This window comes from Erinaceus europaeus, chromosome 17 (genome assembly GCF_950295315.1).
Source record: "Erinaceus europaeus chromosome 17, mEriEur2.1, whole genome shotgun sequence".
Lineage (NCBI taxonomy): Eukaryota > Metazoa > Chordata > Mammalia > Eulipotyphla > Erinaceidae > Erinaceus > Erinaceus europaeus.
Genome location: NC_080178.1, coordinates 17,723,362 through 17,746,920, shown reverse-complemented (window position 1 = coordinate 17,746,920; position 23,559 = coordinate 17,723,362). Strand labels below are relative to the sequence as shown.

Here is a 23,559-nt window from a genome sequence, read left to right as displayed (position 1 = left end):
GGCTGCATCAATTTACAAGTCTATCAGCATATTAGGGCTCAAATTTCTCCATGTTCTTGTCAACACTTGTTATTTCAGCAAGACATATTTCAATGTTTTTTTTTTTAATTCTCTCCATCCTGGTAAGTGTGAATTTGTATCCCATTGTGATTTTGATTTGCATTTCCCTAATGACTAGTAATGTTGAACAGTTTTTTCATGTGCTATCACCATTTTTTCTATCTTCTGTGGAGAAAAGTCTACTCAGATCACTTGCCTATCTTATTTTTGAGTTTAAGAGTTATATATATATATATATATGTATATATTATAAATATTAGATTTATCAACTGTGTGACTTGCAAATACTTTCTCACATTCTGAAGTTTGATTTCCCACTTTCCTGGTAGTATCCTCTGAAGCAAAACATTTCTTTCTTTTGGGGGGCTGGGTGGTGGTGCACCTGGTTGAATGCATGTGTTACAGTGCGCAAGGACCCAGGTTCGAGTCCCCACCTGCAGGGGGAAAGCTTTGCTAGTGGTGAAGCAGTACTGCAGGTGTCTCTCTCCTTCTCTGTCTTCTCCCCTCTTGATTTCTGGCTGTCTCTATCCAATAAATTTTTAAAAATTTTAAAAAGACATGTAAAAATTCTTTTTAAAAATGTTATTAGTGATTTAATATTGATTTACAAAATTATGAGATAAGAGTGATATAATTCCACATTGTTCCCACCACCAGAGTTCTGTGTCCCCATTCTCTCCATTGGAAATTGCAATAGATCTTCCAATAGATATAATTCCACATTGTTCCCACCACCAGAGTTCTGTGTCCCCATTCTCTCCATTGGAAATTGCAATAGATCTTCCAAGGTCACAGATATGGGTTGACTATGTCTATGTCTTTTCCTTCCCTCCCTCCCTCCCTCCCTCCCTCCCTCCCTCCCTCCCTCCCTCCCTCTCTTCCTTCCTTCCTTCCTTCCTTCCTTCCTTCCTTCTTTCCTTCCTTCCACCTCCAGGGTTATCACTAGGGCTCAGTGCATGCACTACGAATCTACTGCTCCCGTTGGCTATTTTTTCCATTTTATTGGATAGGATAGAGAGAAATTGAGAGAGAGGTAGAGAGAAAGGTAGACACCTGCAAACCTGCTTCATTTCCTGCAGGTGGGGAGCATGGACTTGAACCCAGATCCATATGCCGGTCCTTGCGCTTAGTACTATGTGTACTTAACCAGGTGCACCACCACCCACCTTCCCCCCTTCCCCCCTATTTTTATTAATTTCTATGGCCCTGCCTTCACTTCTTTTCTAAGCCCATTACTATTTCCAGCTGTCCTTCCTTTTTCTTCTTCTCTTTCAGATAAGGGAAATAGTGCCCAGCTTCCTCTGGTGCTTTCCAGATTCTCTTCCCTCTCAGTGATAATATAAAAACAAAGTTTCCTGGTGAGAATTCCAGGTGGAATTGGGGCTCAGAGCCCTCTTCTCATCCTCTCCTAATATTTTACCCCTCTGGGAGTACGGACCCAAATTCTTTTTTTGGAGTGCAGAAGGTGGGAGTTCTGGTTTCTGTAATTGCTTCTCCGATAGACATGGATGTTGGCAGACCAAACCAGACCTCCAGCCTATCCGAGAAATCCTTTACTTACTCCATCAGATCAGACACAGAGCTGTCAGCTCCTACCCTCACATACCAAATTCCCCACAACTGTGCCTGGCACATGATAGGTGCCCAGTGACTTGATGTCGTGAGCCAACAGGATGACAGGCTCAGCACAGCCACAGCATAGGGTTGGGTGTCAGGACCTCCTTTAGAATGCCCCATCTATGTAATCAGCCCTAAGTAAGGAACTAGGTGATCTAGAGGATTCTTCTTGGCTCTGAATCCAGCTCCTGTGCTTCTTAGAGCACCTGATCATGCTTGCAGGCTTCCCTGATGATTTGGAGAGGGACTTTGGATTCTTTCCTCACTTATTTTATTATTTATTGAGTTGTTGGAAAAGCCATAACTTATTTTTCTGTTTGTCTTTCCTTCTCTCTCTTCTTGTGCCACCAAGGTTATCACTGGGGGCTCAGTGCCTACACAACGAATCTACTCTGCCTAGTGGCTATTTTTCATTTTTTTAAAATTAAATAGGACAGATAGAAATTGAGAGGGGAAGGGAAAACAAAGAGGGAGAGGAAGAGAGACGATCACAGCCCTGCTTCACCACTCATGACGTTTTCCCCCGGCAGGTAGGGAATTGAGGACTCGAACCTATGTCCTTGCTCATGGTAATGTGTGCTCTCTATTGGGTGTACCACCATCGTCCCCCCATTTTTTTCTGTACAGAAATGCATCTTGACTTTTCTGAAAACTTAATATTTATTAAAAAACATTTTACTCATTTACTATTAATTAAACTTTTAATGCAAGAGATATACAGACAGAATGACACAGAGACAAGAACCCTGCTCAGCTCTGGCTTATGATGGTGCTGAGACTGAACCTGGGACCTCAGAGCCTTTTTTAGGTATGAAAGCCTTTTGCAAAACCATGTTTTTTCCCCAGCCCTTATTTTGTCCCTATTTGTAAAAGAATTTTTGTATTCATGATTAATTGTGATTTATAAGATTACGAGGTATAGTTCCAAATTAACACTCATCACCACGGTTCTGTGCCCTCACTTTCCCAATAATAACTACCACAGTTCTCACAAAGCCTTAGAGACAGTTTAGTTCTTCTGTTTACTTATTTATTTTTTTGCGAGTCCATGTGCTTCAACTCTCTAGAGCCCACATATGAGTGAAACCATCTTATAGTTATCTTTACCTCATTTTTTAAATCTTTTACCTCTTTATTTACATCACTAAGCATAATCACCTCCAGTTACATTCATTTTGTCTCAGAAGGACATGATATTATCTTTTTGACTGCACAGTATATTATTTGATGAGTTATATATCCCATAACTTCTTTATCCAGTTGCCTGTGGATGGGCGTTTAGGTTGCTTCCACTCACTGGCTACTGTGAGTAATACAACTATGAACATAGTGGCGCAAACTTAGTAAATGGCATTGGACTTTTGACTGGCTAAGGGATCGTGTAGAAAGGAGAGAATCTAAACTAGTGTCCCTGGAACAGGGATTTGAAAGGCAAGGAGACAACTTCTATAGAACACAGGCCTCTTAAAAGTGACTCCATTGACCTGAGCTTATTTCAGACATTCAAACCAGGATCTCCTGAGTCAAAAGTTTTGTTTTTAATGTCACATCAGAGTTTCCTCCTGGTCTCTTTGGTGTCTTCCTGGTTCACCACAGTCTCACACCAGCTCTTCCTTTTCTTGCTCCCCGAACTGCATTTTCTCAGCATTCTCTGGCCTGGTGACTTTGAAGAGGCCTGAGCTGCTCTTGCTTCCTCCCCTTCCCCAGGAAGCCATCTCCCCCTCAAGGCCCAAATTTAGAGCCCCATTCTGTCTTCTGTTTCTCAAGGACACAGTTGCCTGGGAACCCAGCCCCCAGTCCCCCTCCTCTCCATCTCTCCCTTCTCCTTCTTTGAGCCCCAGAAGGGGCCGCCTGCTGCTTGGCTATTTTTATCCCAGGAGCTTTCTCAAGGAGAAAGCAGCATGGTCCCTGAGCCAAAGCACGTGGCTGTGTCCCTGTGGAAAAGCTCCCCTCATGGTGAAAGAATCTAGGGGATTTTGGGGGGGATGGGAGGAGGGCGGATGGGTCCTGGCTTATAGCCCTCACATTTTGTGAGCCGCTTGCTAATTTATCAAACTTTTTGTTGTCGCTGTTTTTGTTTTTAATAGTCATGAAGTCACTACCCAATTATGAATCAGACGCCAACACAGACTGCTGTATGTACAGATGTGATCAGCCTGGGGGGGTGGGTTTTCATTTTATCCCCCCCCAAATCCTTATCTTGTTTGTGTTAATCACTGGATGGAAACAATTCTGTGTAATGGAAAACTGTCTGGCCTGGAAGTGTGTGTCTGTGGGGGTGATGCTGGGGGAGGAGCAGAAATAAGGAATTGAACAGCCGTTGGCCGCAGATTAATTCTCTGCTTACGGGAATCCACACTTTATACATCAAGAGACGGGGTCTCAGAGAGTGGAGTCACTTGCTCATGGTCTTCCAGGTCCCTATGAATGAGCAGGGATTTGCACCCAAGTTTTTATTTATCTATTTATTATTGCCACCAGGGTTATCTCTGGGGCTTAGTGCCAGCACTATGAATTCACTGCTCCCTGGGGGGGGGGCATTTTTCCCTTTTTTTTTCTTCTAAATTTTTTATTATGCCAGAGAGAAGCAGACCCCCTACAGATGGGGAGCAGCAGAGGTGGGGGAGAGAGGGGGTGACTCGAACCTGGGTCTTTGCTCTTGGTAATAAGTGCGCCACCGCCCGGCCCCTGCACCCACATTTTAGAGACAATTTGACTTCTCAGCTTTCTTCCACCTGAGTTAAAGTCACAGTCTTGCCGCACACTTCCTGTGTGACTCCAAACAAGTGGCTCCACCTCTCTGAGCTCCTGTCCACCCTGGAAATGGAACTTCCAAATTGCCTTCTGCACACAAGGGAAGATTCAGTGTGTGTAAAAGGCCTGGGACAGAGAAGGAAGGCGAGCAGGTGGCTCCATCCCAGCCTCAGTTCCTGAGGAACAAGATATCCAGCTGGCTCCCTGAAGTGTGTCTCTGGAGGCCCCTGAGCCTCGTTTCTCTGGCTGTTAGGAGTTTTCTTTTCCTGTGGCCTAGAGTTTCTGAGGTCTTAGTGCTCCTTCTGTTTGAAGATGCCCATTTTTCCTGAGAGGAAAAGCATCTGGAGGGAAAATGAAGCCAGGCAGAGGTTCCATGGGTTCTAACCACTGTTTTCTCACTGGGTTAGTTCTTGTCCTCTGAGAAGCAGACACCAAAACACCACATGTGGACTGGAGGGAACACCTGTGAGGGATAAATGGGTGGGAGAAGGAGTTGGGGGGGGTGGGCGTTATTACTAGGTTCCTGGTAGAGAAGAAAGAGAGGGAGGCGGAAAGCATTTTGCCCTGAAGATGATTCCAAAAAAAGACTCAGCCCTGCCTGGGGAGCTGGGGAGCCAAAATTGGCTGATGCAGGAATTCTGCATCTAGAAATAGGCCTGCTCATCAGTGCGCCTTGCTGTGTCTTGGGCAGCAGGTCTCAGAGACAATGCAGGGGTGTGTCTGGAGCCACTAGATTCAGTCCATTGAGCTCCACCCAGCAAGAGATTGCAATGGTCTATTTTTTTCTCAAGAAGATTTATTTACATGTTTACTTCATAAGGGGGGGGGGGTGCAGAGGGGAGAGAGAGGGAGGGAGGGCAGAGCATCACTCTTTCCTCTGTGCTTATCCAACCTGAGGCATCCCACATGCGAGGAATGAGCTTTACCCGCTGAGTCACTGCCCTGTGGAACAGTCATCATTCATTCCTTTCTTTCTTATTTTTACTTGCAAGCAAGATTTTTTTTTTTTTTTTAAATTGAAGGACCATTGCAGTGTAACATTCTCTAAGTCTCAGATGTGCATCACCCACCACATTCAAGTCGCCGGGCGGTGCAGTTTTCACAGCTGCCACATTTGCTTCCTTCCTGGGCAGTGTGAGGCAACGCTTAAACTTTCTGAAGTTCGTCGAACATTATCAGATTCAGCATCTGAAAATGAAGATGGTAATAAGAGCACCCGGGCCTTGAGCTGGGGTTCTTCTCTACTGCTGTGCAGCTAATCACCCACTGAACCTAGTGGTCTGTAACAATAGTGATTTCTTATCTCTCGTAACCCTGCAGGTTAGCAGGGCTCAGCAGGGCGGGTTCTTTGGCGTGGTTTTATTGCCAAGGTCATGCAGGTGGCTGAAGTCAGGTGGGAACTCTGCTGGGGTTGGGATGTGTGAGATGCCCGCGCCTGCAGGCTCACTCTCTCTACTTGTCCTCATTACTCTGTAGTCCAGTCTGAGCTTCTTAAGAGCATGATGGCTGACTTCAAGCCTTTGTATATATTACATGGGCTCATTGTATCACGATATCCCATTGGTCCAAGCAAGTCACATGGCCAACCCCAGAGCCACTGTGAACTGGGACCACACCATGTGTGCCTTGTGTTTCAGGCTTCCATTGTACAAGCTGTTGAGGAGAAATGGTAAATTTGCTAAGTGTTCAGCAATGTCTGGATTACCCCCTAGACATAACCAGCAGTGGCTGGGGATGTGATGAAATGGTTCTCTGGAAAATTCTGGGAGTTGGGGCTGGGTGGCGGCTCACCTGGTTGAGAGCACATGTTAAAATGCATAAGGACCTGGGTTCAAGTCCCCAGTCCCCACCTGCAGGGGGAAAGCTTTGCAAGTGGTGAAACAGTACTGCAGGTATCTCTCTGCCCCTCCCCCCCACACACTTCCTCTTGATTTCTGGCTCTCTGTCCAATAATAAATGAAGATAATTAAAAAGCTTGAAAAAAAAAAAGAAAATTCTTGGAGTGAAAGGGGCCTTCTTCAGCTTCGAGGAGAACAGAGCAGAGCAGGGTAAGCTCGTACCAAAATATTCTCACTTAACACCCTGCATAGGTTCTTGGAAATGACCACTTTAAGCAAAGTAACATATAATGAAATTGAGTTCTGGAATGATGTCAGTTGCTCAATACCACCTGGCATTCTTTCTGTGCCCCCGGCCCCCATCAAACCACGTTAAACAAAACAATGTCACTCAAGCACCTGCTGTACTTGGACCTTGTCCCTGCTCAAGAATTCCTAGGAATATGGGAAGTGTTGTGGACTCACTTCATGGTCTGGGTTTGGAGAAAGACTCCAATCAACAGAAGTTTAAGCACCAGAGCAGGACTCTCAGGAGATAGTAGAGCTCCTGCCAAGAAGCTTCCCAGTGAGAAGGAACACAAAAATGGGCTATAACTGGAAGAAAAACACTTCTGCAGAAGCTCTTGATTTGTCCTTTTGCAGGTTTTCCAGATGAGAGGTGGGGGAAGCGTCAGTTCCCTCTGGAATGTTCCTTGACCAGTCTTCTGTTTCTGGAGACTAGCAAAACTCATGGCAGAACAATAATAGACTGAAAGTTTAAATGATCAATCTGTTGGATACAGCATTAGGACAGCATTAGGAAGAGGAGGGCTTCAGCTTTCATCCATTATTTCACATAATCTTCTCAATCCTCCCCCAACCCCATCCCCTGCTATACCTCTTCACAGAAGAGAAGGTGATGCCCAGAGATGCAGCATAACTTACGGCTATAGTCTCTAAGTGACTGAGTTGGGACTTAAACGTGTGAGTTGAACCCCAGACACTTGATGTGGACTCAACAGAGATCACACCACCCCAGGCAGAGAAAGGGACATCTCAAGGGAGCACAGCAAACCGGTCCAGACAAGCAGGCCAATTTAGTACCTGCCAAAACCACTGAGGTCCCACAGTACCCACCCCACCCCCCATCGTCATGGGATAGGCCAGCCAATCACCCCACTGCTGCTGTCTCCTGATGTTCTCACCCAGGACTCCAGGGTCCAGGTCACTCGGTCTCCCTCCTAGGACCAGGGCTCTTGAGGGAGCCCCTTGTTTTGAAGTGGAGTGACAAGAGTAGATAGTGTCAGTGGAAAATGAAACAAAACCCTCTTCTTTGTGGCCTAAGCAGTACCCTGACTCCTGGGCAGGGGGGTGGGGATGAGGGGATTGGAACAGGCTCCTCTTTGACAGCCAAAGCAGGAATACCTTGGGGGAAAGCAAACAGAAAAAGCCCAGAAAAGACAGACTCAACCAAGCCCAGCCGCATTTCTGGCAAGGAGAGCGGCTTCTTCATATTTAAAGAGGTATTGAATGCTGGCAGCATACTAAGTGCTGGGAGGAAGGGAGACCATCAAAATAAATCTCGGCATAGTGAGGAGGAAGAGCCAAGTACAAGGGCATTGACAGGAGGGTTGACCTTGTCATCTCTCTCAACAGATGCATATGCAGATACATTTGGGGGTGAGATGACAGGTCCCAGGACCCACTCATGTCTGACATGAGTGACTCCTGGTTGAAAGCCCAGGGAGGTCAGGATGGAATCATGATAGCGTCTGCAGCTTGGTGGTGCTACAGCACTTTCTACTTGGGCAAGGACCTAATCTCCCTGAACTTTAAGCCCTAGCTGCCAGACAGAGACCCAGGAAGGCAGCGCTGAAACAGGGTTGTGGCAATAGTTGCCTTCTCCCAGCTGAAAGCTCTGGGGGGTGGGGGTGGGGGGTGGGGGCTGTGCCTCAAGTCAAGCGCCACCTACGGACTGGGGGCGGTCTTGGCACTAGCAGCTGTGAAGGCTGGCTGAGGAGGGCCTTTACTTTCATCCTTTCACTGGCTTGCTTCTGTCAATCCTGCTCTCTAAGCCAGGGAGGAAAATAAGGGTTTAGCGACCCCCATTGGCAAATCCGAGTTACAGCTGCTGTTGGGAAGTGCGTGCTGACAGCAGAGATCATTGTTTCCTTATTCTTCTTCTAGCGTTTGCCCTTCTTCCGTAGCCAGTCAACAGCGTCAGGTTGAGCCTGATGTAAAGTTTCAAGACCTCCTTTGAATCTGGAGAGGTGGCAGTCGTTGACTATGTGGGTCATAGTCTGTCTGGAGCCGCAGGGGCAGTTCGGGTCGTCTCTGGCTCCCCAGCAACAAGCAGCTCCTGACAGCTTTCAAGCTGTTGGTCCTGCTCTTCGAGTCCTCCAACTTAATGTTGAGGGGCTGTCCTTTGCCAAACGTGTTCTTATTGTTTCCTTATCACATTGTCCTTCCTGCCCTTGCTGAACCCACTTCACCCTCTTCTCAGTCACACCTTCCCCAGAAAGGAGGGAGTTTATAGCTTACCTGTGTGTTGTCGAGACTCTCTTGCTCAGTAGTTCTCAGACATAGGTGGGGGCTAAAATGACCTGGAAAGTATGAGCTACCCAGAGTCGGGTCCTAGCGCACTCTCACAAATCTGTTACTCTTTATTTGTTATGCAGGTGGAAAGAGTGTACTCCAAAGTTTGAGAGTCACAGCTCCAATAAGTGATTCCTCTTGTAATGCTCTGTGGGGAAGACTGTTTTTGCTGTTTTTGTTGTTTTGTTTGTTTTGAACTAAATGTGGTGGTGCTGGGGATTGACCCTAGGACCTCAGAGCCATGAAAGTCTTTTGCAAAACCATTATGCTATCTCCAATTTAAGGTAACAAAGAACTCCTAGGAAGATCTCTTCTGGAAGAGAAATGGTGTATCTTATGGTTTTTGAAAGTACCTTGTGCTTGCAAGCAGAAGTGTAAGTAAGCTTAGGAGAAGGTGGTGCAGAGATCTCTGGGCTCTGATGATCAGGGGAGGTCTCATCAGACATATCAGAGATGAGCAGAAACACAGACAAAGGTATATCCAGGGTAGCAGGGTTAGGGATGCCACAGGATATGGGTACTGGATCAATTACTGCCCAGGATCTTACCTGAGGCTCCTGAACTTCTGGTGGGGTGGACCCCTCAATGGCTTTAGGAGACTTAAAGATCCCCTAAAGTGAACACCAAGCTTGAGAAGTCAGTTGTCAATGACAGAGCTATCACATCTTTGATTTTATAAAGGTGACGCTGGGTTCAAAGAATGTGGGAGTCCGGTCCTAGGACCTACCAAATTAGCGTGTCATGATAAGGCCTAGCCATCTCTGTCCTAACAAGCCTTTCAGTGATTCTGGTGGAATTTGAAGTTCAAGTAACATGTGTCTAGCCCAACTGATGAATGTCTTAAGGCAGCTTCCACAGTGATCAGGTTTCTAGTCAGATAGTAAATTAACATATTTAGGCCCCCAGAGACCTTGTAAACCTTATCTTCCCTATTTGATTATGATTATAGTTAAAAAATACATGACTGATTTATTTATGAATAAATGACTGTATCAGTGTTTCCGTAAAACTTTACAAAAATAGGTGGCTGCCTAGATGGGAGCCTTGGCAATAGGCCTCTATTCTAGCAGATAGGTCTAGCTACCTAGGATTTTTTTCCCTTTAGCAGAAGCCCTTTTCTTACTTAGAACCCTACCAGTCAGGAATTGTTGTGAGTGAAGCACAGGCAGAGAAGCCAGAGCCCATCTGCCCACCTGTTAGTCTCCCTATTCTCCCCCTCCTCTTTCCCTCTCTCTCTCTCTCTCCCTCTCTCTCTCTCGTTTTCATTTTACTTATTTTTATTGCCACCAGGATTATTACTGGGGCACAGCACTATGAATCTACCGCTCCTGGTGGCCATTTCTTCTTCTATTATTTTCCTTTTCTATTTTATTTGCTAGGACAGAAAGAAATTAAGAATGGAGGGGGAGATAGAGAGGGAAAGAGAAAGAAAGACACCAGCAGACCTGCTTCACCACTAGTGAAGCTCCCCCCCTGCAGGGGGAGGGCGGGGAGTCAAACTGGGTCCTTTACCATGGTAATGTATGCGCTCAATCAAGCACACCACTGCCTAGCCCCCTTATTTTATTTTATTTAATTTTTATTGCAACCAGGTTTATTTCTGGGCCTCAGTTCTACACGACAAGCCCACTGCTCTCTACAACCACTTCTTTTTTCCTTTCTTTCTTAGAATGCATGTGATGCATTCTAAGTACAGTGCTCCCTGTATCTGAACTTGGCACCCTTGGGTGTTGCTTTAGGTTGAGCAGGAAGCTTTTCTTTTTATTTATCTTTTAAATATGGATTTATTGATTGGCTAAAGATAGCAATTAATTTCCAGCGATGAAGGAGATAGAGAGGGAGAGGAATAAAGACACCTGCAGCAATGCTACATGGCTTTTGAAGCTCCCTCCTGAAGCTGTGGACCAGGGAATTGAACCCAGGTCCTTGTGCATTGTAACATTGTAACATGTGTGCTCAACCAGGCATGCCTCCACCTGCCCTAAGCAGGCAGCTTTTCCTGAACCAATGTGAGCTGATAACCAAGGCATGGAAGTAGAAGGACTTTGGGGGCAGACCGCTGTGCTGCAGTGCATGGTCTTTCTTGCAGGTTCCAGCCAGCTCACTGACACCCCAAGTATGAGCTACTCATCGGACACCCTCTGCACACCAGGAGACCCGAGTCTCAAAAGCCAGGGTGCCCACACTGAGGTGCTGGAGCGAATGGGGCACCTGACGCAGAGCATCGAGGAGCACATAGGGCAGCTGAGCACTGGGCACCAGCAGCTGGAGGCACACAGCCCTGGTCAGGGCCCTGGGGAGCAGGAAGCCCTCCTGAGCCACCAGATGGGCCAGGTGGTCAGCCTCCTGCAGTCTGAGACTAATGGCCTGCTCCCCCATCCCCTGGACTCCAGGGTTGACATCGGAGCTGGACAGCCAGGCCCGTTTACTAAGCCAACAAGTGATTGTGAAACTACATTGGTCAGCCATGACTTGTCTAACCGTGGGAATGACATCTCCACATTCTACCACACTCACTTCCGGAACTACATTTTGTACCATGAAGACAAGTACCATGAGGACAAGAATCCCTCGGTGAGAATGGGGATGGGGTGGGTAGCAGCAGGGCAGGGGTGTGGTATGTCATTCAGACTGCAGTCGTTTAGGTTTGTTGGGCTGTTCCCTGCAGTGGACACTTTTTTTTTCTTTCTTTCCAAAATCACCCCCCCTCCCCCTTTCATGGGAAAGTTAATGGTTTACAGTACAGTTGTTGGCATATGGGTACAATTTCCCATCATGCCATGATAGGTGTCTGCAAAACACTCTCACTCCCAAATTCAGCCCTTGTTCATCATCATGCAGCAGAACCTGAAAGGGCTCCGTCCCCCACTCCTCTACCTGTCCTCCTTCCCCAGAATCCTTTGCTTTGGTGCAATGTTGCAAGTCTAAGTTTTACTTTGTATTTCCCCTTTCTGATCTTGTTTCTTAAGTTCTGCCTATGAGTGAGGTCATCCCATAATCATCCTTCTCTTTCTGACTTATCTCACTTAATATGATTCCTTCAGGCTCCATCCAGGATGAGTAGAAAAAGGTAAATTCATAATTTTTAATATCATTTATATACTATTTAGTATCATATTTATCATACGATATATTTAATATCATATATATATATATCTTGACTTTCTTGGCCATTCATCTGCTGTTGGACACCTAGGTTGCTTCTAAGTTTGGGCTATTACAAATTGTGCTGCTGTGAACCTAGATATACACAAATGTCTTTGGATGGATGTGTTTGATTCCTAAGATATATCCCCAGGAGGGGAACTGCTGGGTCATAGAGTACTATTGTCACTATAAAGATTAGGGAATGAGCACAGAGACAAGGTGATTGAATCCAAAGACTTTGAAGAGCTGTGTCTGGATTCCTCCTTCTGCCCCTAAGTCCCATAAAACCACCGAGGGTCACTGGCTACAGTGGTAAGTGACCGTGAACTCTTGGGACTCAGTCTAGTGAATATAGTCAGCCACTGGGACACCAAACATTAATAATGATCCTAAGAGTTCTAATGATCCTAAGGGTGGTGTCTGCTTTGGGTGGTCTGGGAAAGGTGATTTAAAGGCTGACATTTATTTTTTAATATTTTATTTTAATGAGATATACATATATAGAGAGAGGGGGGAGTGGAGAGGGAGAGAGACTAAAGTACTGCTTAGCTCTGGCTTATGGTGGTGCAGGGCTGAATCTAGGACTTCATAGCCTCAGGCATGAAAGTCTTTACACAACAACAGTGCTCTCTCAGCTCAGTGCTGAAATTTCTAAGGTGGGAAGGGCTCAGTGTGATTGAGGAAGGAGGTCTGTGTGTCTGTAGTGGGAACACTGATTGCTGTCAGGCATAGCTGGGAGTTGGCCATGGTGTCATGTTAGGATGTTATCCTGAGGGTGACAGGGAGCCAACAGAAGGCTTTCTGCGAGACAGTTTCCCAAGAGCTCTCACCAAAGGACGGTGACCACAAGAAATCATACCTTCCTTTCTTTTATTTTTAAATTTTTTATTTATAAAAAGGAAACATTGACAAAACCATAGGATAAGAAGGCTACAGTTTCACACAATTCCCATCACCAGACCTCCGTATACTATCCCCTCCCCTGATAGTTTTCCTGTTCTTTAACCCTCTGGAAGTACGGACCCAAGATCATTGTGGGATGCAGAAGATTAAAGGTCTGGCTTCTGTAATTGCTTCCCCACTGAACATGGGCATTGACAGGTCGATCCTTACTCCTCACTTTCCTTAGTGGGGAAGGGCTCTGGGGAAGCGGAGCTCCACGGCACATTGGTGGGGTTGTCTGTCCAGGGAAGTCTGGTTGCATCCTGCTAGCATCTGGAACCTGGTGGCTGAAAAGAGAGTTAATACACAAAGCCAAACAAATTGTTGAACAATCATGGACCTAAAGGCTGAAATAGTGCAGATGAAGTGTTGGGGGGGGGGGGGTCCTCCATTTTATAGATAGCTAGTAGGCATATTTTAGTTATATTTCAAAAGGTCCTGTAGCTATACTACTGTTTTTTATTTTCTTTTGTTTTGTTTTTTGCCTGAGCCTGAAATCCGATATGCAAGTGGATCCTAATTATTGTCTGGGGAGATGATGTCATGGCTGGGAAAAGGACCAGAAAGCTGGATCAGGGAAGAGAGTAGCTCCCTAATATGGGAAAGGGGTATAAATAATGTTGACTGTAAACGCCATCAATTTGATGTGATCTGGGGCCCATAATTAGCTTAGGAGGCTGCATGACCTCTACATCCCTCTAGATCTGAGCTCACATTCTATGGTCATGAGTAGGAACATTCCATGCTGCCCCAGTATCAACCCATCTTCCTCAGGTGTAGCATAGAGTATGTTGTCCATCCTCCCTTTGGAGGATGGAATATTCTCTACCATTTGTTGATCCAAGTTGAGGGCAAGGTCCTATGGGGGCCCACCAAGGGGTCTGTTGTGTTGTTCCTGATGGAGATGACCAGTAACAATGGAGAGAGGGATTTATTTGAGTTCTAGGCCCACGTACCTTCCTTTCTGTGTACAAATGATGTGTGGTTGAGGGCCGAGTGAGTGCACTGAACATTGGGGGATCTGTCTCCTACAAGTACTGGCAGGACCCTTAGTTAGAAGTAGAAAGAGCAGAGAGGAACATGAGGCAGAAGTTGTGGGGGCTAAAGATCCAGGCTCTGGGCTCAGGCAGGTGGAATTCTATGCAGCACCAAGGTCACATGGTTAGAGGCTACTCAACCTTTCTGAGCTTCACCCTTTTTAACCCATCAAGTATAATAGCCTCCCCCCACCCCACCACAATTCCCCACCTCAGGAGTTGTACGTGAAGACAACTCAGAGGAAGCACTTAATCTGTTGTCTGGCACAAGGACCCATAGCTGGTACATAACTATCATTTATCTCTGTGGCTCTAAAGGGGGAAATTTGCAAACTGTTAGACTTGGGGTTTGTAACAAGTTCTCCAAGACTTCCTGAATGCCATAGCTTCATGGGACAGTGAGTTCTCTGTTTTCCCTGTCCTCTTTTCCACTACTCCGAATAGAATTTTACTGACATGGTGCAGGGCAAGAAGACTGAACTCACATTCGTTCACTCTGCAGGGCTTCATTAACCTTGCTACCTGTCAGAACAAACTCTGCACTGATCTGATAACTGAAAGGGTAAGTCCAATTCCAGGCTGTGTTGGGACCCACCTACAGACCCACCACCCTAGAATATTCTTCAGCATGTGACCCATACAGAAATGGGGCATTACAAGTTTGGGGGAGGGAGCTGGAGCTGGAGGAGCAGCTTCCTTTAGGTTTTTTTTTTTTATTATTTTTATCTTTGGCCACCAGGGTTATTGTTGGGATTCAGTGCCTGCACTACTCCACCATTCCTACTGGCCATTTTTTACTTTTATTTTTGACAGGTGAGAAATATAGACAGATAGAGAGGGGGAAGAAGAACAAGAGACACAGAGGAGAGAGAGCTGTAGCACTGCTCTACTGCCCATGAAGCATTCTCCTCTTAGGGGGGGATGGGAGCCTGAACCCCGGCGTAGACCCATGGTAACATGTACGCTTTACTGGATATACCAACACGTGATCCCAGGGGGGCAAGCTTCCAGAACAGCACATCTGGCTTCCTGGCCTTGCTGTGTCCAGAGGTCCATTCTCTGGATGGGTGTATGTTGAGCAGGCTGCCAAGGGAGCCTCTGGCCCAAGAGTAGGGTTGGAGGGAGGTCGTCATGTACCTCCCAGGGAGTTCTCTAATTTGCATAACCTGTGGTGAGAAGATTGGGATCTCCATTTATTCATTAGGAGCCTCCATATATTCAGCTGCATGCACACCCATTCTTCTTTGGGGAGGCTCTGCGTTCTAGTACAAATCCCCACATACATCCCAGGGGGTAGGATGAAACCCCCTGGACTTGCTTCTGGCTGTCCTCATGCTCTTTCTGTCAACAGTTGAGTCGGGAGGATATGAACATCATCGAAGACACCTTGCTACAGTATCCTGACTGGAGAGGGCATCCATTGTATGTACCTATAAGTACTTGTAAGCTTCCTGGTCTACCGGGCACCAGCACTAACAAAGGGAAGGGATCAGGGTGCCAGATTCTTGGTTTTCTTTGTGCCTTTTGAATGATTAACAAGCAAAAACATTCCCAGAGTAAAACATGTTTAGGAAGCAGGCTACTGTGGTGTGAACAGTAGTGGCTGACAATGTAAAAGGCCCTAGTTCTTACTGGAACTCTCCCACTTAGTGTCTGTGTCACCCCAGGAGTGGTCTCAGTTAGAAGCCTTGTAAAATGGGGTCGAGAGCTTTGCCTTTTGAAAAAGACTCAAGTCTAGAGCGAGGGAGGAGGGGCCCCTGCTTTTGGGGACTACTTGGTCTCTGTGGGTCTGTCTGCAGCCTTCGGGAAGAAGTGGCCCGGTTCCTGACCCACTACAGCAAAGCACCAGCCCAGCTTGATCCGGAAAATGTAAGTCTATCTTTAATCTCACTGCCACCCTGGCAGAAGACTATATTCTTGGGAGCACATTCTGCATTTTCTAAAAGTTATGGGGAGAACCAGTGGAAACTCCTTAAGACCAGGGCCATGTGAAGGTTCCTGGGCCCCTGCTGCAGAAGTCCTGGCATCTGTTCCTGTCAGAGTGAGGGACACAGGATCTGCCCTCCTTCACTGGGGATTCGTTTTAGACATCTGTCTTTTGTGTGTCATCTGCAGGTGGTCGTTCTAAATGGCTGCTGCCCAGTCCTCTCTGCACTGGCCATGGTTCTCTGTGAACCAGGGGGTGAGTCTCGGAGCAATGCTTTCCATCAGGGAAGGCAGAGTGCGTGGGCAGGGAGGCATGGGCACCGGGCCGTAGGGAAGGGAAGCATCTGGACTCAAGGACTTGGTCTTTAGAACATCCCCCACCTATTTCTGCGGATGTAAGGGATTTGGATTCCAATTTAATATGGAAGGAAAGCCTGAGACCATTCTCAAGGAGGTGTACCCTAGGAATGGTGACAGTATTCAACCGATCTAGGATGGACCTTGAAAAATTCATGTTAAGTGAAATAAGTCAGAAACAGAAGGATGAATATGGGATGATCTCACTCTCAGGCAGAAGTTGAAAAACAAGATCAGAAGGGAATGGTGACAGTGGGTGCTGATTCACTATTTGCTCAGCTTTCACACTGAACTCTGACACAGAAAGCCCTGCTAAACTGGTTCGACTCTATAGATCTCCTATTCTCTTCCCATTAAATGGCTCTAGACCAAATAAGACCAAAACACTGAGATTTCTTTTCAATTCCTCTCTTTATGTTGTCTGAACAAGAGTTTAACTCTTACTGAGCTTACGGGCCCGGTGGTGGCACACTTAGCTGAGCACTCAACTTGAACATTGGCATGATCAAGGACCTAGGCTTATTTTATTTTTTTTTTTTAACTTCATTATTGAGAGATTAATGTTTTACAGTCGACAGGAAATACAGTAGATTGTACGTGCATAACATTTCTCAGTTTTCCACTTAACAATACAACCAAGGACCTAGATTTAAATCTCCAGTCCCCTCCCCACCTGCAAGGGGGAGTCACTTCATGGGCAGTGAAGCAGGTCTGCAGGTGTCTGTCTTTATCTCCCCCTCTCTGTCTTCCCCTCCTCTCTCCATTTCTCTCTGTCCTATCCAACAACAATAATAATAATAACCACAACAACAAGGGCACAAAAGGGAAAAAAAAATGGCCTTCAGGAGCAGTGGATTCATGGTGCAGGCACCGAGCCCCAGCAATAACCCTGGAGACAAAACAAACAACAACAAAAATCTCCAGTCCCCACCTATAAGGGGGAAGCTTCATGAGTTGTGAAGTAGTGCTACAGATGTTACTCTGTCTTACTCTATACCCCACCCCTCACCCTCCGGCAGTTTTTGTCTCTATCAATTAAAAGAAAGTTGAAAAAGGAAAACAGTGGTTGCTGGGAGTGGTGGATTTGTCATGTAGCCACCAAGCCCCAGCAATAATCCTGGTGTGGGGAAAAAAAATCTTACCAAGCTCTAGCTTCATGGAAGGAAGTTACCAATATGGTCTCTCCAAGGAGTTGGCCTTTTGTTAATTCATCAATGAGGCCAAATAATTGGGAAGGAAAACAAAACAAAAACATGAGATCCTCAGGCCCAAAGACCCTGAGCCATGTAGACAGAGTTAAGAACCCCCTGCCCCAGGCCCCCCTCCATACACCCTGGGGCCTGGGCTTCAGCCTCCTGAGACTCAGCCTCTGGTGTCAGTTCAAGGACTTGACAAATGGCGAGTGTTCCCCCTGCTGGCATGTGAGGTTGGATTTGGGCTTTTAAGACAAATTCATAGCAAGTCTTCCATTTCTCCTTAGAATATCCCTTAAGGAGCTAGTTGAGTTCTGAGGCCAACTCACCTAGGAGGACATCCGCTTTGCCAACTGTGTACCCAAGTGTGCAATTCACGGTATACCACATGGGCACTCCAGAGCACTGGAGAAAACTGTGGTGCTGCGGTTCATTCTATCTGTCTGTCTATCTGAAAATGTTCACCTAGAGCACTGAAGTTTCAGCAATGACAACAACCACCAGAGAGAGAGAGAAAGAGAGAGAGAGATTGGAAGAGATTTAAATTTTGCTCTCCAAATAATCTTTCTAAGAATGGATACCTTCTCTAATTCCCGAGCCCACTAATTAATCCCTCCCAGAAGGAGGGAGGGATTGCCATACTCACCTTCTTGGTTAACTTTGCTGCCAGTGGGACGCCTGGCAGGTTCTGAAGGAGCCCCTGGGCTGACAGCTCCGTCTCCCTGTGCTTCCAGAGGCCTTTCTGACCCCCGCCCCCTTCTACGGGACCTTCGTCTTTAGCACCAGCCTGTATGCGAAAGTTGAGCTGATTCACGTCTACCTGGACAGTGAGGTCAGAAGGGGGACTTTCATCTGCTCAACCCACCCGGCAATGGGATGATCTGGTGGCATTTGGGTGGTGTCGGGGAGAGTCTTGCTCTCTTATCATATGGCTGCTGGCTGGGAAAGGGTGAAAAACTGGAGTGAGGGAGGTCTGCAGGAATGAAGAGGCAAGTGTTAGGAGCTTCCCTGCTAAGTGGTTCTCAGGTAGCACATGTCTTCCAGATCACAGAAGGGAACACCCGTCCATTCCAGCTCACTGTGGACAAGTTGGAGCACACCCTGCTGGAGGCTCAGCTGAAGGTAAGCAGAGAACCCTGTCTTCAGGGTGGGCCCTGCTGCCCCTCCAGAGGGGTTGAGTCCATCCCGACACTTTGGCTCAGCTTGCTCTTGAAGAACATTGATGGCTCTGTCCTCCGGGACACTGATGGAGCCCAGAGGCTTGTGCTCACAGGAACCTGAGCTCTGCCTGTAGCAGCCCCCAGAGCGCCTGGCTATGCCCTCTCTGTGGGCAGAATGGCAGCTGTCCTGAGATCTTCCTCACGCCTGGTGAGGTTTTCGACATCTGGCATCTCGGCCTGCTCCTTGGCTCAATCCAGGATAGATGTGAAGGGTTTGTGTTCACTGGGTTGCATTTGATTCTTTCTCAGGGGAAAAAGGTCAGAGGCCTTGTGCTGACCAACCCCCAGAATCCTCTGGGCGATGTCTACTCCCGAGACTCGCTGATCGAATACCTGGAATTTGCCAAGAGGTATGAACCTCCCAGTCCCCTCTCCATCCAGATGACCCCCAAAAGGGTTCCCATCACTTGTAGTAAGGAAGTCAGAAATGGAAATAATTTACCCAAAAACTATTTCACAATTTTCTTATTCTTCACTTCATAGATGGAAAAGTAACTCATCTTTTTTTCTTTCTTTCTTTTACCTGATAAGACAGATAAAAACTAAGAGGGGGAGGGAAGGAGGGAGAGAGAGGGAGAGAGAGGGAGAGAAAGGGACCTGCAGCACTGCTTCACCACTCATAGTCCATTCCCCCTGTAGGTGGGGACAAGTGGCTTGAACCTGGATCCTCGCACACTGTAATGTGTGTACTTACCCAGGTGCACCACCACCTGTCTCCTCAAACTGCATTTTCTACAATCAAATTTTTTCCTTCATTTCTTATAGGATAATTTCTTATAGCCCTTTCCCCCAGCCTCTGTTTCCCAGATGATTTGCTCTTAGAGACAGGAAAACAGACTCTCAGACCTCTTGGAGTGAAGTCATGCCCTTGTAGAACTTTCTTGTCCCATTCCTAAGAACATGTTAGCATCCAGTATCCACAGAGTTTAGAACCTTCCTGCGAAGATAATGAGTCTCCATTTTCAAATGAGCACACTTCACGCTGCCGGGAAGGTAGAGCGACGTGTAAGGAGCAGGGCTTGCCTCTCTGAGGCTCACGTTTGATTTCTGCCACCACATACTCCCAACAATGCATTGCTCATATTTAAAAAAATAATAAAATAAATGAGGGGTCAGGCAGTGGTGCACCTGGTTAAGTACACACATTACAGTGCGCAAGGACCCAGGTTCAATCCCCTGGCTCCCACCTGCAGGGAGAAAGCTTCATGAGTGGTGAAGCAGGGCTGCAGGTGTTTCTCTGTCTCTTCCCCTCTCTACCTCCTCCTCTCCTCTCAGTTTCTCTCTGTCTCTATCCAATAATAAATAAATAAATAAAAATATTCAAAAAATGAAATAATGTAAATGAACACACATATGCAAACTCTGTAACTAATACAGACCAATTCACAGCAGAGTGTGGAACAGGGCTGGAACAGGGCTCTAGTCTTTCTTTCCTTAGAATTGATTTATTTATTCATTTATTTATTGTTTTGTTTCTTTTTAAAATTTTTTTTCCAGTATTAGGGAATTAATGTTTTACAGTCACCAGTAACTACAAAAGTTTGTACATGCATTGACATTTCTCATAGCAATACAACCCCACTAGGTCCTTGGTCATTATTTTCCAAGACCTGTACTGTGTTCCCCCCAAACCCACCCACCCACCCCAGTAGTATTTTCTAAGTGTTAGAGGTCACAGACTAGAATTTGACAAAACTAGGTCCAGAGGCAAGGTGGTGGTGTGCCTGGTTAAGCATATACGTTACCATGTGTGAGGGCCCAGGCTCAAGCCCCTGGTCCCCACTTGCAGAGGGAAAGCTTCATGAGCAGTGATGCAGTGTTGCCAGCGTCTTTCTGTTTTAGTCCCTCTCAATCTCACTCTCCCTTCTCGATTTCTTTCTGCCCCATCCAAATAAATAAATAAATAAACAAAAGATTAAAAGATAAATCAAGTCCAAGTCTCAGTTCTGGCATTTGCCACTTGAGGAAATTGACTTTATATCTCAGAAACTTGGTTTCATCTCCAAAACAGAGATGACGGTACTGTTTCAGAGGTCTGTGGGAGAGTGAATGAAGTGTATGAGCACTTAATACTTTACAAGCACAACTGGGTGCAGACCCGTGATTGTACCAGACAAAAGCTGTCTGGGCTACCCAGCCCCTTCTATTGATCTCAGTGTGCTGGTGTCTTTAGCATCCTGTTCTTCCTGGTACCCCCAAGCCAACCTAAAACTCCCTCTGATGTACTATACCTTTCAACCTCATCATGTCCCTTGGAGTGGTGGCTGGGTTTTCTGGAGCAGTAGCAAATAAGGCCAGAAGAGAATTACAATGACAGAGCAAACCCAGATATTTTTTTGCTTCATCCAATCTGCAGGTACAACCTACATGTGATTGTAGATGAAATTTACATGCTGTCTGTGTTTGATGAATCCACCACATTCCACAGTGTCCTGAGCATAAAAAGGTGAGCTTCTCTCAGGATTGGAAGTGAAAAAACCATGAGATTTCTGCTTTTCCAGGGTGAGTTCATGCGCCATAAATTTGAACTTCATTTTGTTATGTGTTAGAAGCTGAGCTAAGTGCCAAAATGGGTCTGAAAATGACTAACACGACTTTCTGCCTGGGGCTTCTCCAAATGCCATTCCATACCCAAGAGAATTGAAGGGCAAGCTAGAAAGCCCGCTGTCAAAAGTTAAGATAAAGTCCTATGGAAGGTCAGGATAGGGACATTTTGAAACACAGGACACCAGGGTAAGAGTAGAAATATGACAGAACTGTCAAGGTAGCATTTGGTCCTAGAACAGACTCCCAGCTACCAAAGCCAGGGAAGGATTAGTCTAGCAGAAGAAACAGGTTACCAGTGGCATAACAGGAGGAAATGAGGGGGTATATTTTAGAAATAGTTGGTGGTATGGGAGGTGACACAGTTGATAAAGCATCAGACTCTCAAGCATGAGGTCCTGAGTTCAATCCCCGGCAGCACATGTACCAGAGTGATGTCTGGTTCTTGCTCTTTTCTCCTATCTTTCTCATTAATAAATAAAATACAATCTTAAAAAAGAGAGAGAAATAGTGAGTGACCACACTTGTGTGAAGTCAGTTGTCAGGAAAGGTGACTTCAGACCAGATGTAGGAAGGTCATAAGGCAGAGCAAGTGTCCAGAGCCTTCATTCAGTGGGCACTAGGCAAGACCTTGTTCATCAGCTATCAAATAAAATAGAAAGGGGGAAAAAGTCAGCATAATAGGGCAGAGAGAAATTGAGAGGGGAGAGGGAAGTAGAGAAAGACAGAGAGAGAGAAGATAGACACCTGCAGACCTGCAGGTCTGCTTCACTGCTTGTCAAGCGTCCCCTGAATGTGGAGAGTTGAGGCTCAAACCCAGTTCCTTTCACATGGTTATGTGTGAGCTCAACTGGGTGCACCACCATCCAGCCACTTATGCTGACTTTCTCTGTTACTCACTTATTTTTTATAGACTGCAGTTGCCACCTCTTTTCTCTGATGTGGCTCTATTAAAAAAATTAATTTGATAGGGCAGCGAGAAATTGAGAGGGGAGATAGAAAATGAGAGAGAGACAGAGAGACACCCGCTACAGTGCTTCACTGCTTGTGAACCCCCCCCCCAGTAGGTGGGGACTGGGGGGCTTGAACCCGGGTCTTTGTGCATGTTAACGTGCACTTAACCAGGTACAGCACTGCCCAGCCCCACTTTACGCAGGCTTTCTATCTGAACTGGGCTGACCATTTCTTGATCTCTGGACCCTATAAGGCTTTTGGTTCACAGGGCTGGGTGGTTGCACACCCAGTTAGCACACATAGTACTAAAACACAAGGACACATGCATGGATCTGGGTTCGAGCCCCAGCTGCAGGGGAGGGCCATTTCATAAGCAGCAAAGTAGGTTTGCAGGTATCTATCTTTCTGAATCCTTCTCTATCTTCCCCTCCTCTTTCAAATTCTCTCTGTCCTATACAATAAAATGTGGGGGGTGGGACAGGAAAAAATGGCTGCCAGGAGCAGTAGAGTTGTAGTGCTGGCAAAAAACCTTTTGGATCAGAAGGAACCAAAGCTCCCTACTTCCCCTCTTGGCCTCAAATCCTCATCATTCAAATAGTTGTCTAAATCTTGATTGTCCTGTCACCTATCCAGCTTGCCTGACCCAAAGAGGACTCATGTGATCTGGGGCACCAGTAAGGTGAGCCCCACCTCTTCTGTTTTGGGGTAGGAAAGAAAGGGGAGCAGGAGCAGAAGGTAAGCACACCAGGCTTTCCCCCTGCTCCTTCTCGTCCTCTAGTGTTTTGGCATCTGTGGCTTCCGCTTCGGTGCTCTGTACACCCACAATAAGGAGGTGGCTTCTGCCGTGAGCTCTTTTGGCTATTTCCACAGCATCTCTGGGATCGCGCAACACAAGCTGTGTCGGCTGCTCCAGGACAGAGGTACCGAGCTGCATCCCAGGCTGCCATCAGCCCCATTTAGTGGTGCCAGTTTAGCTTTGCGGGCGGGAGACAGACGACCAGGGACTCATGGCTGAGCTGGGAAGCAGTATCTCGTTTATTAATCAGATACATCGCCTTTTATGCATCTCTTCACCTGAAGTGTTAAGGGAAAGGAAATGACTAGGAGAGGGGGTGGAGCAAAAAAAAGTACGAACAAAACATAGAAAGCTTCCATCTAACCAGTGGGATTAAACCAATACCCTGCAGGCAGGGCGGGACCCAGGTAAAACAGTGATTATGTAAATAGACCACAGCCTCAAGCACTGTAACAGAAGGGGTCTTAGAAGCAGAATTTAGAAGCATACCAACATAGTGGATACTCCAATTCCTTGTTTCAGGGGTATAAACCCAGATAGAATATTCTAAGGTGGCTATTGAAGGGTCTACTGTCTCTCTACCAGAGTTGTAAGTAGGAA

At 46.4% G+C, this 23,559-nt stretch overlaps 1 protein-coding gene across 1 annotated transcript in view; it reads left to right on the top strand.

Annotated features, from left to right (window-relative positions):
- Positions 1-23,559, top strand: part of ACCSL (1-aminocyclopropane-1-carboxylate synthase homolog (inactive) like) — an 87,461-nt gene that overhangs the window by 62,294 nt on the left and 1,608 nt on the right. The window contains exons 2-12 of the mRNA XM_007531511.3: positions 10,933-11,417; positions 14,472-14,531; positions 15,321-15,391; positions 15,769-15,838; positions 16,085-16,151; positions 18,180-18,277; positions 18,490-18,567; positions 18,915-19,015; positions 21,022-21,111; positions 22,797-22,842; positions 22,942-23,083. Of these exons, the coding sequence (XP_007531573.2) occupies positions 10,962-11,417; positions 14,472-14,531; positions 15,321-15,391; positions 15,769-15,838; positions 16,085-16,151; positions 18,180-18,277; positions 18,490-18,567; positions 18,915-19,015; positions 21,022-21,111; positions 22,797-22,842; positions 22,942-23,083 (1,279 nt within the window). The 5' untranslated portion in view covers positions 10,933-10,961. The remainder of the gene's footprint in view (positions 1-10,932; positions 11,418-14,471; positions 14,532-15,320; positions 15,392-15,768; positions 15,839-16,084; positions 16,152-18,179; positions 18,278-18,489; positions 18,568-18,914; positions 19,016-21,021; positions 21,112-22,796; positions 22,843-22,941; positions 23,084-23,559) is intronic.